This window comes from Salvia splendens, chromosome 11, assembly GCF_004379255.2.
Source record: "Salvia splendens isolate huo1 chromosome 11, SspV2, whole genome shotgun sequence".
In the NCBI taxonomy this organism is placed as follows: Eukaryota; Viridiplantae; Streptophyta; class Magnoliopsida; order Lamiales; family Lamiaceae; genus Salvia; species Salvia splendens.
The window spans coordinates 28,822,951-28,837,228 of record NC_056042.1 but is presented as its reverse complement, the minus strand read 5'-3'; the positions used below and the strand labels follow the sequence as shown (position 1 = coordinate 28,837,228).

Genomic DNA, 14,278 nt, shown 5'->3' with positions numbered 1-14,278 from the left:
TACTTGGTAGAGATGAAGTGCATTATAGTAGACAGTGAATATTAAGGATAATTAATTAAAATAATAATAATAATAAGAAAATTAATTATTCCACTGCCACGGTCGCCTATCTATCGCTTACATGGTGGCGGTCAAGAGATCAAATCTCGATGAAGGAAACTATGATAATATAAATTGAACAAAGAAATATAGTACTGTATGGACTATGGAGTATAAATGGATAATATCAACAAATTTACATTTTTTTATTATACTCAGTAATTTATGACTCAATTAGCTTTAGGCAAAGTATATAAATAAGTGTGAGTTTAATTTGGAAAACGTAAAGTCTTTCGAAGTAAAAATCCCTAATTCACAATTCTGAAAAGTCTACATTTGGTAATTTCGGCGGCTCGACTACTCCACCCATGGAGCTCCTGTTTGCGGCCGATTCTCCACCGCTCCATGCGATCGCTGCTGCCAAAATTTCCGGCTTCTCTCTCAACTCTAAACCATCCCTACCCTCTGGCTCGCCGCCAACTCTATTACTAGAGGCCGGGTATTTCTCCCGACTTCCTCTGAAAATCCAGCTGTTTTTTCTTCTATTCCTTTGTTGTTATTCAGCTTACATTGTGTCTTTTAATCTAGTGTTGGAATTTGTTAAAAATGAAGAAGTATCCATCATACATCGACTGCTAGTTGAGCTGTTTTTTTTATGTTGGGAGGGGTATGAACAATTGGCTGAACTGCGCTTTATAGAATCTAGGTTTTGAGATTTTAGTAATTATGTGTGTGTGTGTGTGTGTGTCGAGGATCTGGAAAATTGAACAAGTGGCGTTACCATATGCACGTCATCCTCATAGAAGAAGAGTAGCATTGAAGAGGAAAACCACCTTTTTTTAATTTGGTGAAGTTAGGGTTTGAGTTAGAATATTCCAGCTGCAGCGTCAGATATAATGACGATATTATAAGTGATGGTTGCAATTTGGATTTTGAATACTGTGAAAGATTGATTTCTATGCATATGGATGAATCTCATCTCTCACTTTTAGCACTTACATTTTTGTTGCTATTTCCTGTGGAAATTCTATCTCCAGGAAGAGGCTGTATGGAACTAATGTGATTCTGAGGTATATTGGTAGAATATCAAGTTTGCCTGGTTTCTATGGAAGGGATGCTTATCAGGCAAGCCAGGTGCATTTTCTGCATTGTTATCTTGACTACTAGCTTTTGTTTTTCTTTTCTTTTTCTAATTATACTTGATATCATTTTTTTCACGATGATATTACTTGTTTCAATTATCTTAATTGCTGATTTTCTGTGTTATAATAGAATATAGATCTCCATGATGCCTTTTTAATTGTATTTTGGGTCTTGTAGATCGATGAATGGCTAGATTATGCACCCATTTTTGCATCTGGATCCGAGTTCGAGGTGCATGCAGCTTTGTGGATGAGTATCTACTGCTGAATACCTTTCTCGCTGGTTATAGCTTGTCAATTGCAGATGTTGCAGTCTGGATTGGTCTTGCTGGTAAAGTTTTTGCATTTCTATTAGACTATTTTTGAGTCTCTTCAGTTTATATAGATGATCTGAAATTTTGTTTTTACAATGTTTGTTGAAATTGATTACAAATGTTTTCAGTTTATAATATATCTTGCCTCTGATTGCTATTTTTATATAGTAGCATCATGGCACACAAGCGCTTATGTCTTAAAATCATAAAAAATTTGAAGTTCTTGTTTGTCCATTACAGGAGCTGGTCTGAGATGGGAAAGTTTAAGGAAATCTAAGAAGTACCAAAATTTGGTACGGTGGTTTAACTCAATATCTACTGAATATGATGCACAGTTGAGTGAACTTGCCTCTACATTTCTTGGGAAGAGAGGCCCCGCAAAGGTAGCAGCTTCCAAGTTGAAGGAACCTCAAACTTCTAATTCTCGGTCCAACACTGTGGAGAATGGTGTTCATACCACTGAAACTGCTGGTACACGGACCTTTGAGGTAGATCTTCCAGATGCTGAGGTAGGAAAGGTGAAATTGCGGTTTGCACCAGAACCCAGTGGTTATCTCCATATCGGTCATTCGAAAGCTGCATTGTTAAACCAGTATTTTGCAGAGCGCTACAAAGGACAGGTTATTATACGTTTTGATGACACGAATCCAGACAAAGAAAGTAGTGAGTTTGTTGATAATCTGCTCAAAGATATTGAGACTCTAGGGATCAAGTTCAGTGCTATAACATACACATCAGATCACTTCCCCCAGATCATGGAAATGGCTGAGAAATTGATTCGTGAAGGTAAAGCCTATGTTGATGATACTCCTCGTGAGAAAATGCAGCAGGAAAGGATGGATGGCATAGAGTCGAGGTGCAGAATTAACAGTGTGGAGGAGAACTTAAATTTGTGGAAGGAAATGATTGCCGGTTCAGAGAGGGGTTTGGTATGTTGTCTCCGTGGGAAATTGGACATGCAGGACCCAAACAAATCACTTAGGGATCCTGTGTATTACCGCTGCAATTTGACCCCTCACCATAGGATTGGAGCTAAATATAAGGTATATCCAACATATGATTTCTGCTGTCCATTTGTTGATGCTGTGGAAGGTATCACACATGCTCTTAGATCAAGTGAGTACCATGACCGTAATGATCAATATTACAGAATTCAGACAGATATGGGATTCAGAAAGGTCCATATCTATGAATTTAGTCGACTGAATATGGTTTATACACTTCTTAGCAAGCGCAAGCTTCTATGGTTTGTCCAAAATGGAAAGGTTGAAAGTTGGGATGATCCTCGTTTTCCTACTGTTCAAGGAATAGTGCGAAGAGGTCTGAAGATTGAAGCACTGATACAGTTTATTCTGGAACAAGTAAGCTGCAATTTGTACCATCTTAATTTCTGATGCACACAGTTTTATCAATAGGGGATCCTAACTATTTTATCCTAAATTCGTATTTTGATTTATTTATAATGCACAAGTTTTTGTTTCCTCTTCCATAATTTTCTGTGATGTATAGTCTAAATTTTGGCCTTGCTGAACTGATTAGGGTGCATCAAAGAATCTGAATCTTATGGAGTGGGACAAACTCTGGGCAATCAACAAGAAGATAATTGATCCTGTGTGCCCCAGGCATACAGCTGTTATTGAGGAACGGCGTGTATTACTGATCCTAACTGATGGACCCAAAGATCCTTTTGTCCGCATTTTACCAAAACATAAAAAGTATGAAGGTGCTGGAGAGAAAGGTGTGACTTATTCAAATAGGTTATGGATAGATTATGCTGATGCTGAATCAATCTCTGTCAATGAGGAAGTAACTCTCAAAGATTGGGGTAATGCAATTGTGAAGGAAATTAAGAAAGATGAAAATGGGGTTGTCACTCAGCTGGTAGGAGTCTTGCATCTTGAAGGAAATGTTAAGAAGACAAAGTTGAAGCTCACCTGGCTTTCCGATGGCAACGAGCTAGTTAGACTGACGTTGGTTGACTTTGATTATCTTATTACAAAGAAGAAGGTGATACTTTCGCTGTTTAATTTGACTTTTCACTTCACTAGCTAGTTAAGCTATCTTTCAGCCGGTTTGTTCTAATCTTATTTGACTTGTTTGATGCATACAGCTTGAGGAAGATGAAGATTTCACCGATGTGGTCAATCCCTGTACGAGAACTGAGACATCAGCTCTTGGAGAGTCTGATATGCGGAACTTGAAGCGTGGCGACGTTATACAGCTGGAGAGGAAAGGTTATTACAGATGTGATGTTCCTCTAATTCGTCCTTCAAAGCCTATAGTCCTCTTCGCCATTCCAGATGGGAAGCAGCAAACGGTAGCGAAGTAAGAATTCAACAGAAATATATCTCTGGGTATGAAGAAAATCTTTTTGGAAAGAGGTTCAAACACACTGAAGTTACTTGATATTTTACCTATGTCTGATGAACTTTTTAAGTTATCATTTTTCTTAATCTGGTCTCATGTGTTTGTATGGATGGTGCCTGCCTAAGCATGCATTTTTTTGTGTATTTAATTGGCTGTCTAAGCCATGTAGACATTTCACTCATCCATCTTGTTTCAATTTGGTGGGTGATTTTGATTATCATAACAATTGGAATTTGGAAGTTAGTTCAAGTGAGAACAATCATTCAATCAATCTCTAATTTATTTAAATTGCTTAAATCTTTTATATTCTCATTAACAACATGTGTTGTACTATTCTACAAGATAAAATTAAAAATTTGTAACGCAACATCTTTAAGTTAAATTCATATCGCAACTTTAAAAAAGAAAGAACCCTTACTTGTATGTAGTTTTTCCTGCATGCTTACAAAAAAGAGTTGGTGGGTTATGGGCCACATTACACCCACTAATTTGTTGTTTTCAATCAAATGGATTTGATTAAATAAATTACTAATATTCCCACACCTTGTTCTATCATTTAAGGTTAATTATATACAGCTTAGTAGCACTTAAAGTTTGTCCACTAGTATTTAGCTCACCTAATTACGGATTACTTGTCCGCACTCCGATTGTTGGTAACTGCAAAAATCAAATGCCATTCTGCAAATCAGCATGGACTCTCCTTTTCTTAATCCATATACATGTAATATTCTAAATCCCAAATATTTTTAAATTAACAAATCATGTTTCGACATTTTGCTTGCAGAGCCTTGTATATATATTTAAAATTATTTTTGCACGCTGTTTCTTATCCTCGTTTATGGAGTATCATTTTGCAATTTGCTAATTTCAAGTTTTGAAATGAGTTATCCTCGTTTTATATCATTTTGATTGAAACAATAAACATTCTTTCTTGTGAGTTGTTTTTATACTGATCATACAGTGTAAGAATTTTTTGTACTTAATTAGAGTAGGCAAAAGATTGGATTTGACTCCTAAATCTATCAGTTAAAGTGAATTGCTCCTTGTTTGACGGTTTCTTGTAATTAAGTAGCAGTAGTATTTAGTTTTGAGGGGTTAATTAAATGGTGGGAAATTATTCAATATTTGGAGTAGATGATAATGCTAGATAGTGTGTTTTAGTGTACGAGAAACAATTCACTAAAATCGGTACCTTATATAGAGTAGAGTTGTAGTGGATTAACATGTTTCATATTTGCTTAATTAATTGCCACTTAATATGCTTATGTATGAAATAGGTTGTTAATTAGCAAGAAATACTTGTCATAAGTGCGAAGGTATGAAATGAGTTCCAATACGTGTTTGTTTTAATTTTCGATTCTAGTTACGAATTCTTGTTTGATTATATATAAGTTTAACAGTAGGCATGTAATTATCATTATTCGTAAATTAGTTACTCCAAAATCAGACAATTATCAAAGCATGCAATGTTTCTATTTGTTACTTGGCATGGAGTACTATATAATAGAAATTTAATCACCATAAAATTAGCATATCTTTGTCTCCCCACAGAGCACCTCAAAGGCTCAACTCAGCAGGCCAATTATTTATCTTACTTTGCTAGTACTACATCTTTAGAGATACTTTAATTTGTTACCATCTAGTTCTTGACCATCATAATTTCATTTTATAATTCAACTTGCCACATTATATTTTCTGATATCATGCACAAATGATTCGTATATCATTACATTAAATATATATATATATATATATATATATATATATATAGGGTTTTGATCTATGCAAAACTAGATTTAAATACAGAAACGCAGAACAATATCATAATTAGGTCACTTTTAGGTCATAATTAGGTAATTTTTAGGTCATGCTAACAAAGCATGACCTAAAACGATCTTAGCATGACATTAAACCCAAATATTATAATATGACCTAAAATTGCTTAATTATGACCTTCCGTGTTTTTGGTTAATTATTGACCATTAGATCATCTAATCCTAGGGCCAAGATTTGGTCTGCATTTCTGGATTTAAACACATACTTATTTTGATCATCTCCCTATATATATATATATATATATATCTTAACCAATCAGTAATTGTGATATTTTTAGGGTTAATTGTTATTTAGATCATATTTTTTCGTTAATTCCTGATCAATCCTATAATTATTTTCTCTATATTATTTTCTCTCTTATTTTAATTATTAAATATTTATGGTAGAACTGAGAGAGTATTACTTATCATCTGATAAAACTTATAAGCTCAATCAAAAATTGTACTAATAGATGTATATACTTGAATGACAATTTATCCCTAAAATATACCAACAATGCAAGTTTTATTATTCATCGTTACATCAAATTAACAACATAAAGCAAAGTATGGAATGCCATTGCAATTAAACCCACCAAAAACCAGAAAAACAGAACAAAATAAAAAACAAGAACATAAACATAAAAATATGAAAGAAGGTTGAAAATGGAAATAATTCCATCCACAAATCAGTTGAAGTTGGTCGATTAGCTCTTAGGAGCAAACCTGGATTTGACTTCCTGCACTTCCTCGGTCCCAATCATGAAGGCCTTGGCCAAGACATTGTCTGGCACCGGCGGCGTTGCAGCGAAGAGCGTGGTGGCGATGGACTGCGTGCCGGGGAGCTGGCTGTTGAAGGCCGAGATGACGGCGGCCGGGACCATCCCGTTGTTCTTCTGGAAGTGGACGAGCCCCTTCGGGAAGGCGAACACGTCCCCCTGCTTGATGGTCTTGGAGATGAGCACGTTGGCCGTGGTGATGAATCCAACGTCCAGCTGTCCCTCCAGCACGAACACCACCTCCGTGGCGCGTGGGTGCGTGTGGGGTGGGTTCAGGCCCCCTGGCGCGTAGTCAATACGCGCCAAGGACACGCCTAGCGTGTTGAGGCCTGGGATCCTCTGGACGTTGGCGCCGGTCACCAGTGCCCCCATCGAGTTGTTGGTGAGGCCCGGATTCCCGATTCCGGCAAAGAAGAAGTCATCCGCCATTATGTTTGCTTTGCAAGTGAACCCGTTCACTCTCACCGCTATTTTTCGAACATGAAAAGTGGATTAATTTTGCAGGACAGATAAAATGGACTATTATTACTATACTAGCTAATTTTGGGAGACTAAGATTATTTTTTATGGAAATGTTGGAAGAGTTGAAAATTGAGATTATGAGTGGAATAAGAGAATATTGTCATTTAAATCGCTACTTTTGGTTCACTTCTAGTCAATTCCATAACTTATAAAAATATCTTATTAAATGGAGTAACTTTTATAGTACATTTTGCAATTGTCCCATACAATTTAAATTTTGATAAAGTTGTTGCAACTTTTATACTCCTACTTTTCATCATTATAACTGTATTTTTATCAATAATTATATACTAATAATCACCAATAATAAATGAGCTAAGGAGAGATTACAGACTTGGGTTGTATTTGGTGAGAAGATTGAATTATAGTTAGACAAAAGAAGGTGGTGGTGCTACTTGTAGCCTTAATTAATGCAAATCAATAATTTTCCGATCAACTATAGTCTATAGCTACTGAACTTTTAATGGCGTCTGATTAATTTCAAACAACACATATCGTTATTATTGATTGCTAATTAGTAGACCACAAAAAATATATACTACTTATTGCAATTTGCACCCTAAATGACAACTAATCTAAATCAATTGGCAGCTTAACTGATGAAATTCACAAATCTGAGGAAGTAATCCTAATAGATAACTACTAATTCATCTTAATTGTAAATATATCTTAGTGACTGCAACAACGCATAAAAAAGTAGAGAGAGAGAGAGAGAGAGAGAATTACGAGATGAGAGATCAGCAACACAAAGATCTTGAAGCATATCAGGATCAGCAGAAACTGTGTAGGTGAGTAAGAAGAGAGCCGTGAGTAGAAGCAGCCTGCAAACACCCATAGCTGAGAATTTTAAATTTAAATTTATGTATACTTGAAAAGTATGTAATGATGAGTAAGACTAAGAGGTTGAGTTGAGGGTTTAGCTCAAAATGGGTGCTATATTTATACTCAAATTTTTTCTAGAAACTTGATTTACTGGGAGAGGTGGGTAGGGGGTAGGGTGTTTGCTAAAGCATGAAACTTGCCTTTGTAGACAGAATGGATAGAGGTCAATGGAATATATATATATATATATATATATATATCATAATTAATTATATTACTATATGTTTACTTATTTTTTGTTTGTAATTTATTGCAGGACTCAGATAGATGCAAGTCCTTTTACTCTGGGGTATTTTGACCATGAAAAAGGCAAACCCAGTTTTTCTACCCCATTTTGTATTAGTATGTATTTCATTCAAACCTAGTTTTTCTACCCCATTTTGTATTAGTCAGATTTATTATTCTTCATTACCAAATTGAGGCTCATATTATTTTTTGGTTTTTCATTTCTCTAGATTTTTGTTAAAAACTAACTTGAAGATTGATAATATCACAGTAATCATAAGTGATCAAAAGCAGACATCTCGCTTATTATATATGATGCCAAGCCTTTATCTTTGCCCAAACCTATTCCTGTCCAAACAGATTCAAATATAAATGAAATTAAAGCATACAAAGACAAGAATAACAATAGCTAAAGAGAATAATTCATCCCAGTTTATTGTGATTTTTTACAAAACATAAGTTGAGAATGTGATTAAGAAAATAAATTGGATGTGAATGAGAATTTGGATAGATAAAATTTGAATGACGTAGTATAATAAATATATTGCCTCAAACTCATCCCGACGACTTTTCATGTTTGTGTAATGTGTAATTAACAAACTTAATTAGAAACAGAGTTGCACATCAAAGCCTGATCTGATCCATGCCTTCTTGCCTTTTCAATTTGAAATAAACTTTACGAAATGAAAATGTCTTCCAAAGAAGTTTTCTCAAATTTTAATTGAATACATTCGAGGACGAATGCACACGTCGTGAAATGTACAATGCATACTAACCATCATCTGTTATTTTCAAAATATTGCACAATTCTTGCCTATATTGATCCATTGTCAAACATGCTGCATCATTTTTCTTTAAAATGGAATTAAGTTTACATCTATTCCCATTTCTTCTTAAGTCGAGTCTTGATAAAAGTTTGTCTTTTAATTTTCTAACTAGTTAGAAATTATAGCTGAAAGTTGAAACAAATGTATTCACAACCTTCACATTTTTGCAACTCAAAGATTAATAAGAATATTTATAAAACAAGTAGTACTAGTTTAACTAGTAGACAAAACTAAGCCAAGAAACCACATGATCCTAATTCAGATTAGTCTAGTTAAAAGAGTTTAAATTTCAGTTCCCCTTCAACTGGATCGTATGAATCAAACTCCGCTCCACGTTCTCGAATCATTTTGACCAAGATCTCTTTGTAACTCTCAACTGGCGGCCCTTCGACATACTTCTTTCCTGTCTTTTTGCTGATGCATTTGACATTGAGCAGAGTGACCTCAGCCGTCTTGTTAACCTGTGCCACATCTCGTGGCTTCTTTCTCCCGTTCGGATAAACGATCACTTTCCTATTGTTCAACTGCACGATGGATTCAACATCGAGATGGCAGACATCTGTTTCTCCAAGAAACGTGATGCTTCCATGACCCTGCCTTCCCACAACAAAGTCCTTCACATGCCTGCAGAATCCTGCTTCTGCCATTTCCTTAGCTGCCAGCTCGCGCAGTGAAGGTTCTGTGTAATATTCAACTCCAGCAGGAAGCTTTGGCAGTAGTGCTAAAACATCAGCATTGCGTCTTTCAGTTGTTGCAGCGACTTCAACTTCGTGCTGATTCAGCAGGGCATGCATGTCTTCATTTATTTCCATAATTTGTACAGAACTACAACTGTCTTTGACCTCATCACCTTTGCCTGCAAATTAAGCATTTTCGGGATCTTAGATATATCGGAGTTGAAGATAACAAGTTAATTTTCATGCTTTCACATTGATGGCTGATGATCAAAAATCTTATTTTGAGTTGTTATGAAGCAGTCTTGTAAATCTAATGATGAGCAACATAAGTACTTACTCCTATTTATGATTTCTAGTGTTTTACATAAGCTTCATAGCTCCAGTGCAATGTTTTGATACAGAACCACCAAAGAGCAATAACTCACCACAGAAACCATCTCAGCAGCTGAAAGAAAAAGCTACTCTCTAGTCTCTACCTAGAAGATCAAGTTTCTTTCCAGCAAGGCAAAATAATGAACATCATGAAATAAGATAGTTAGATTTAGGCTTACTGCCTTGAGCCGTATGAAGTGACAGTGAGGTGATATTGACCCAATCCCTGGGGTTCTTCCGTGGCAGCAAAGGGGCTACTGAACCATTAGCTTCTTCAACCTGCAACTGTCAAGAATTGTGATATACACGATTCAATCTTTTTGTTCTTGAGATAGTTCAATGGTTTGGGCACCTCAATGCATAAATATAAGAAAATTGGGGACTCGCCTTAGTCTCACTGCCTCTACCATTAGGCTCCTCCTGAGTGGGTATTCCATGAAGTATTGATGTCGCGGACTGCACAAGTGAATTGCTTGAAGGAGTGTACCTATCAACATCAATTAATAACAACAAAGAAAGCCAATCAGGAATATCAAGAGAAAGGTAAAGACGGCAATTCAAAGGCATATTGTGTTTTGAATGAAGTTTTCATCATTTGAAAAGTCGCTGATACATTACTTGCCATCTTCTCACCATTACATCATCCAATTTTTTTTTGTTTTCTTAACTAAACAAATAAAGAACATCAGTATACCACTTTTATGTTACAGGGAATAATAATTACTCATCAGTATACCACTTTCATGCTAACGACTATTTCTTTCTGTCTATCTTAAGAGATGGATAGAGACTAAAACATATATGTAGTGACATATTATTGGTGTTTCTTGCAGACTATGACAATAAACTCTATAGGCTTGCAAGTGCTTGTGTACTATCGAATCACTGCTTATGCCAATCATGTAAATATTCTCACTGCTACTTTATTTTTCTTTTCCCTCACATTTTCTTTCATTGCCCTGTTCTTTTTTTACCATCAAGCTTCACTCTTTACAAAATTATAGAAATAAATAGAAAACTGAAAGCCGTAGTGGCGAGGTCAGTCAAACTTACTGTGGTCCATTGATGTTTTGACTGGTAAACTCGGTCACTATTGGCAGGCCACTTGAAGCTTTGAAATGGAAGAAAAGAATAAATCTTTTGCATGGCTGGAGTTTAGGTCAATACCCAGATAAAGTAAATGATAAAGTTCACTTACCTTGAGATGGTGTATTCAGGTCATTAGTTGAAATGGGCCTACTTTTTTCAGCAGTCTGTTGAGGCTGTGATGCATTCACGAAAGAAGAGCAAGGATCTGACGATGTTACTGGGGTAGACTTCATGAATGATGAGGCGATAACCAAAGGTTCTGTGAAGGAAATTGTTCCAACAGATGAACTAGTTAATCTCGTTACTAGGCATTCACAACTAATTTATTCTGGTGTCTCAGAGTAAAGTGCTTCTCTACTTCCCTGACATCCTGTTCCAGTAACCCCCAAGGTTTTGTTTCTCATAATAGATCACAACAATTTCAACAGAGATGCGCAATCTACAGATCATATACAACCATAAATAATGTATAAATATTGCAACACTGAACCACGACATATAATATCCTTATCTCAGCAAGAAAACAAGAAAGAAAGCCCCGACCCCTCCAACTTTTTTACAGGACCAAGAGTTGATGAGGTTACTGGTGCAGCTTTATGGATGATAAGGTAGTTACAGAATATTTTGTGAAGGGAAAAAGTTCCAAAAGATGAACTGGTAAATGTTATTGATTCTATGGGGCATTCACAACTATTCTTAAGCATTAGCTAAGTATAAGGGATTAAAGAAGGTATATTCAGGTTTGAGATAAATTGCCCAAAGAAGTTGCAGTGCGGGACACGGGTAAAGCTTGTGATTGAGCAGAACCGTAAACATCGGTTCAACTGAAGAAAAACACGGTGGAAGAAACTTTTGGAGTTATGAAGTTTTCTGTCTCAAGTTCAGAGAAACAGGGTTTAACAGTTGGAAGGGAGAATTGACAGTGAACGGCGGATACACTAGTGAATGTTGTTGATATATCGGGGCACTGGCAAATACTTTGACCAATCAGTGGATTCCAAGTGACCAACTCCCTTTCAGTCATTTCATCGAACACCTTCCTCATGCTAACCAATCCCCCAAAAGCAGCATAAGACCGAATCAGATCGGTCGATACATGCGTATCCGAACTTAATCCAGACCGTATCATTGAGCCATGAATCTCCATACACTTATTTCCAGCATTAATTGCTCCACATGCTTTAAGCACAGAGGAGAAAGTGATACTATTGGGGCGAGAAGAGTGAGAAGTAACCATGCCATTGTAATAATTGATAACTTGCATAGCATTGGAGCCCAGAGAAAATGCTTTGATTATAGAGTTCCAGTGAATGGTCAAGGGGTTCCTGATTTGGTGAAAGAGGATTTGAGATGAAGGTAGAGAGTTGAAGTGGGCGTAGGAGTTGATAAGTTTGTTTGAAAAGGCGGGAATGGTGAAACAGCCGTGGGTGAGCATGTGTGCGTGTATTGTGTGAAGTGTGTGAACATCATTGCATTGGGTTAGGAGGGATAGAATGTGAAATACTTTTAACATTTGGAACACGGTAACACTCAGTGATGCTGATGAAGTAATCTGGTTTTTCAGATTTAGTATAGATTGCAGCTTTCTTCTTCATCGATCGAAGCAGATTTTACAACAATACAGCCATTCCCTGTTTGAATTGCTCTTCTATCTTCCGCGATCGCCATCAAATCTATACCGGAATGCCATTTCCCGCCCAAATTTGACTCGCCAAATCTCAAAATTTACGGCGAAAATCGTCTAAATAATTCATCAATACTGGATTAGAATCACGAATGACATGTTAGGAGAAGAATCGTACCTCCAATTTCAAGATTTTGCGAAATGGTTGAGTTTGAAGTTGAAATTGGGATTTTGAAATTGAATAGGAAGGAGGACTTGGGTCGGCGTGACGACGATGGAAGAATTAAGTCAACGACGGCCTCAGCAATGGCAACTCAGCGGCCGAACGGCGGCGAGGCGACTGGAGACTGGTGGCCGGCGGGAAGTGGGAACAGTATGGGAGAGAGGAATTGGATTTCACCCCATTTTCTGTTTTTCAATTTTCCTTCTTAGACCGATTGGAAATTATGAAAACTTGCATAAAATTCACTTTCATTCAAGAATATTTACCACATAGTTTGAAACAATAATAATTGTAATTTTCTTAGCTCACTATAAATATTATGAACATAATTATTATATGGAAATGATAGATGTATTTCATAAGCATTATCATCATTAGATACACATTTAGTGTTCTTAGTTTTATTTATTACAGTATATTTATTTTGAATTTAATACATTGAAAAAATATTTTAATATTTATAAAATTTATAAAAATTAAAGCTAGGTTTGTTCATTTTCTCTATAACTTTAAATAAATGTGTATGTGTTGTGTATGAATAGTATGCTTATTGCGTATGTGTATTTATAACTTCAAATTAATCTCATATCAATTGTTTTATATACAGAATTTAGAATTAATTTACAATTTAATTTTTTTAAATTCAAGTATATAGAATTTCGATTCATTTCATGTATCAATGATTTGATAAAAAACCAACGAAAATATATATTCAATATGTCCTAGAAAATTTGTAACATACTATTTCCGTTCTCCCAAAAAGTTTAGCAAATTTTATTTTTATTATTTCAGTAGATCTCATATTCCACTAACATATTCTTACGCATATTTTATTATATAATTAATATATGAGTAAAGGTCAAACATGGTCCTAAACAAATGGTGTTTTTATGATTTTGGTCCTAACATTACGTTTTGAATTATTACATCCTACACATTTAAACTCGGGTCGGAATCAGTCCAAAATGGACAGAACCGTTAAAAGCAGACGGTCAACGTCTTTTAAACCAATTTTGACCCAATTAAATTATTACGTGCGATTATTAGCTCCCTAATTATTTCATTAATTTTTATTAGCTAAATAGTGAAATTAAAATACATAAAAATAAATTAAAACGTAAAATGCAAAAAAAAAACCTTCATCATCATCATCATCATCTTCCGAGCATCTTCTTCAGAGAAATACTAGAAAACTTCACAAAATAGGAATACAATATTTACAAACACAAATATTCTTCATCGTCATCATCATCATCATCATCTTCTTCAATGGTCTAAACAAAACCTTGTTGAAGATCATCTGATTGAATCTCACTAGGAGCTCGGAACAACGCCGTACGTCACAGACTCCACCTCTAGCTTTGACCGCTTCGCGAATCTCC

The 14,278-nt window shown here is 35.6% G+C and overlaps 2 protein-coding genes and 1 pseudogene across 5 annotated transcripts; 1 reads left to right on the top strand and 2 right to left on the bottom strand.

The window, feature by feature from the left end:
- Positions 1-314: 314 nt before the first annotated feature.
- On the top strand, positions 315-4,105 carry LOC121753941 (annotated as a pseudogene).
- Positions 4,106-6,156: 2,051 nt separating this feature from the next.
- LOC121753599 (germin-like protein subfamily 2 member 1) lies at positions 6,157-7,991 on the bottom strand. Its single transcript, XM_042148816.1, has 2 exons — positions 7,704-7,991; positions 6,157-6,922 (listed from the first exon to the last, which is right to left on the bottom strand). Exons 1-2 carry the CDS (start codon positions 7,810-7,812, stop codon positions 6,384-6,386), a joined length of 648 nt encoding a protein of 215 aa, XP_042004750.1. The 5' UTR covers positions 7,813-7,991; the 3' UTR covers positions 6,157-6,383.
- Positions 7,992-9,055: 1,064 nt separating this feature from the next.
- On the bottom strand, positions 9,056-13,105 carry LOC121753598 (nuclear pore complex protein NUP98A-like). 4 transcript variants are annotated; one of them, XM_042148812.1, is made up of 6 exons: positions 12,852-13,105; positions 11,159-11,308; positions 11,014-11,071; positions 10,348-10,447; positions 10,140-10,245; positions 9,056-9,767 (listed from the first exon to the last, which is right to left on the bottom strand). In XM_042148812.1, the coding sequence occupies exons 2-6, from the start codon at positions 11,280-11,282 to the stop codon at positions 9,184-9,186; spliced, it is 972 nt and encodes a 323-aa protein (XP_042004746.1). In that variant the 5' UTR covers positions 11,283-11,308; positions 12,852-13,105; the 3' UTR covers positions 9,056-9,183. The 4 variants fall into 4 exon arrangements, with proteins under 4 accessions (XP_042004746.1, XP_042004747.1, XP_042004748.1 ...); XM_042148813.1 differs by having other exon boundaries at positions 10,143-10,245; XM_042148814.1 differs by having other exon boundaries at positions 10,140-10,239.
- Between the last annotated feature and the right edge of the window lie 1,173 nt (positions 13,106-14,278).

Bases quoted from the DNA above. Each gene is read 5' to 3' on its own strand.
- LOC121753599 (XM_042148816.1), bottom strand. From the start codon at position 7,812: ATGGGTGTTTGCAGGCTGCTTCTACTCACGGCTCTCTTCTTACTCACC. The intron at 6,923-7,703 runs GTAATTCTCTCT...TTCGAAAAATAG, and splicing joins TGTTGCTGATCTCTCATCTC to CGGTGAGAGTGAACGGGTTC.
- LOC121753598 (XM_042148812.1), bottom strand. From the start codon at position 11,282: ATGAAGTCTACCCCAGTAACATCGTCAGATCCTTGCTCTTCTTTCGTG. The intron at 11,072-11,158 runs GTAAGTGAACTT...TCCATTTCAAAG, and splicing joins CCTGAATACACCATCTCAAG to CTTCAAGTGGCCTGCCAATA. The intron at 10,448-11,013 runs GTAAGTTTGACT...TGATGTTGATAG, and splicing joins CAAAACATCAATGGACCACA to GTACACTCCTTCAAGCAATT.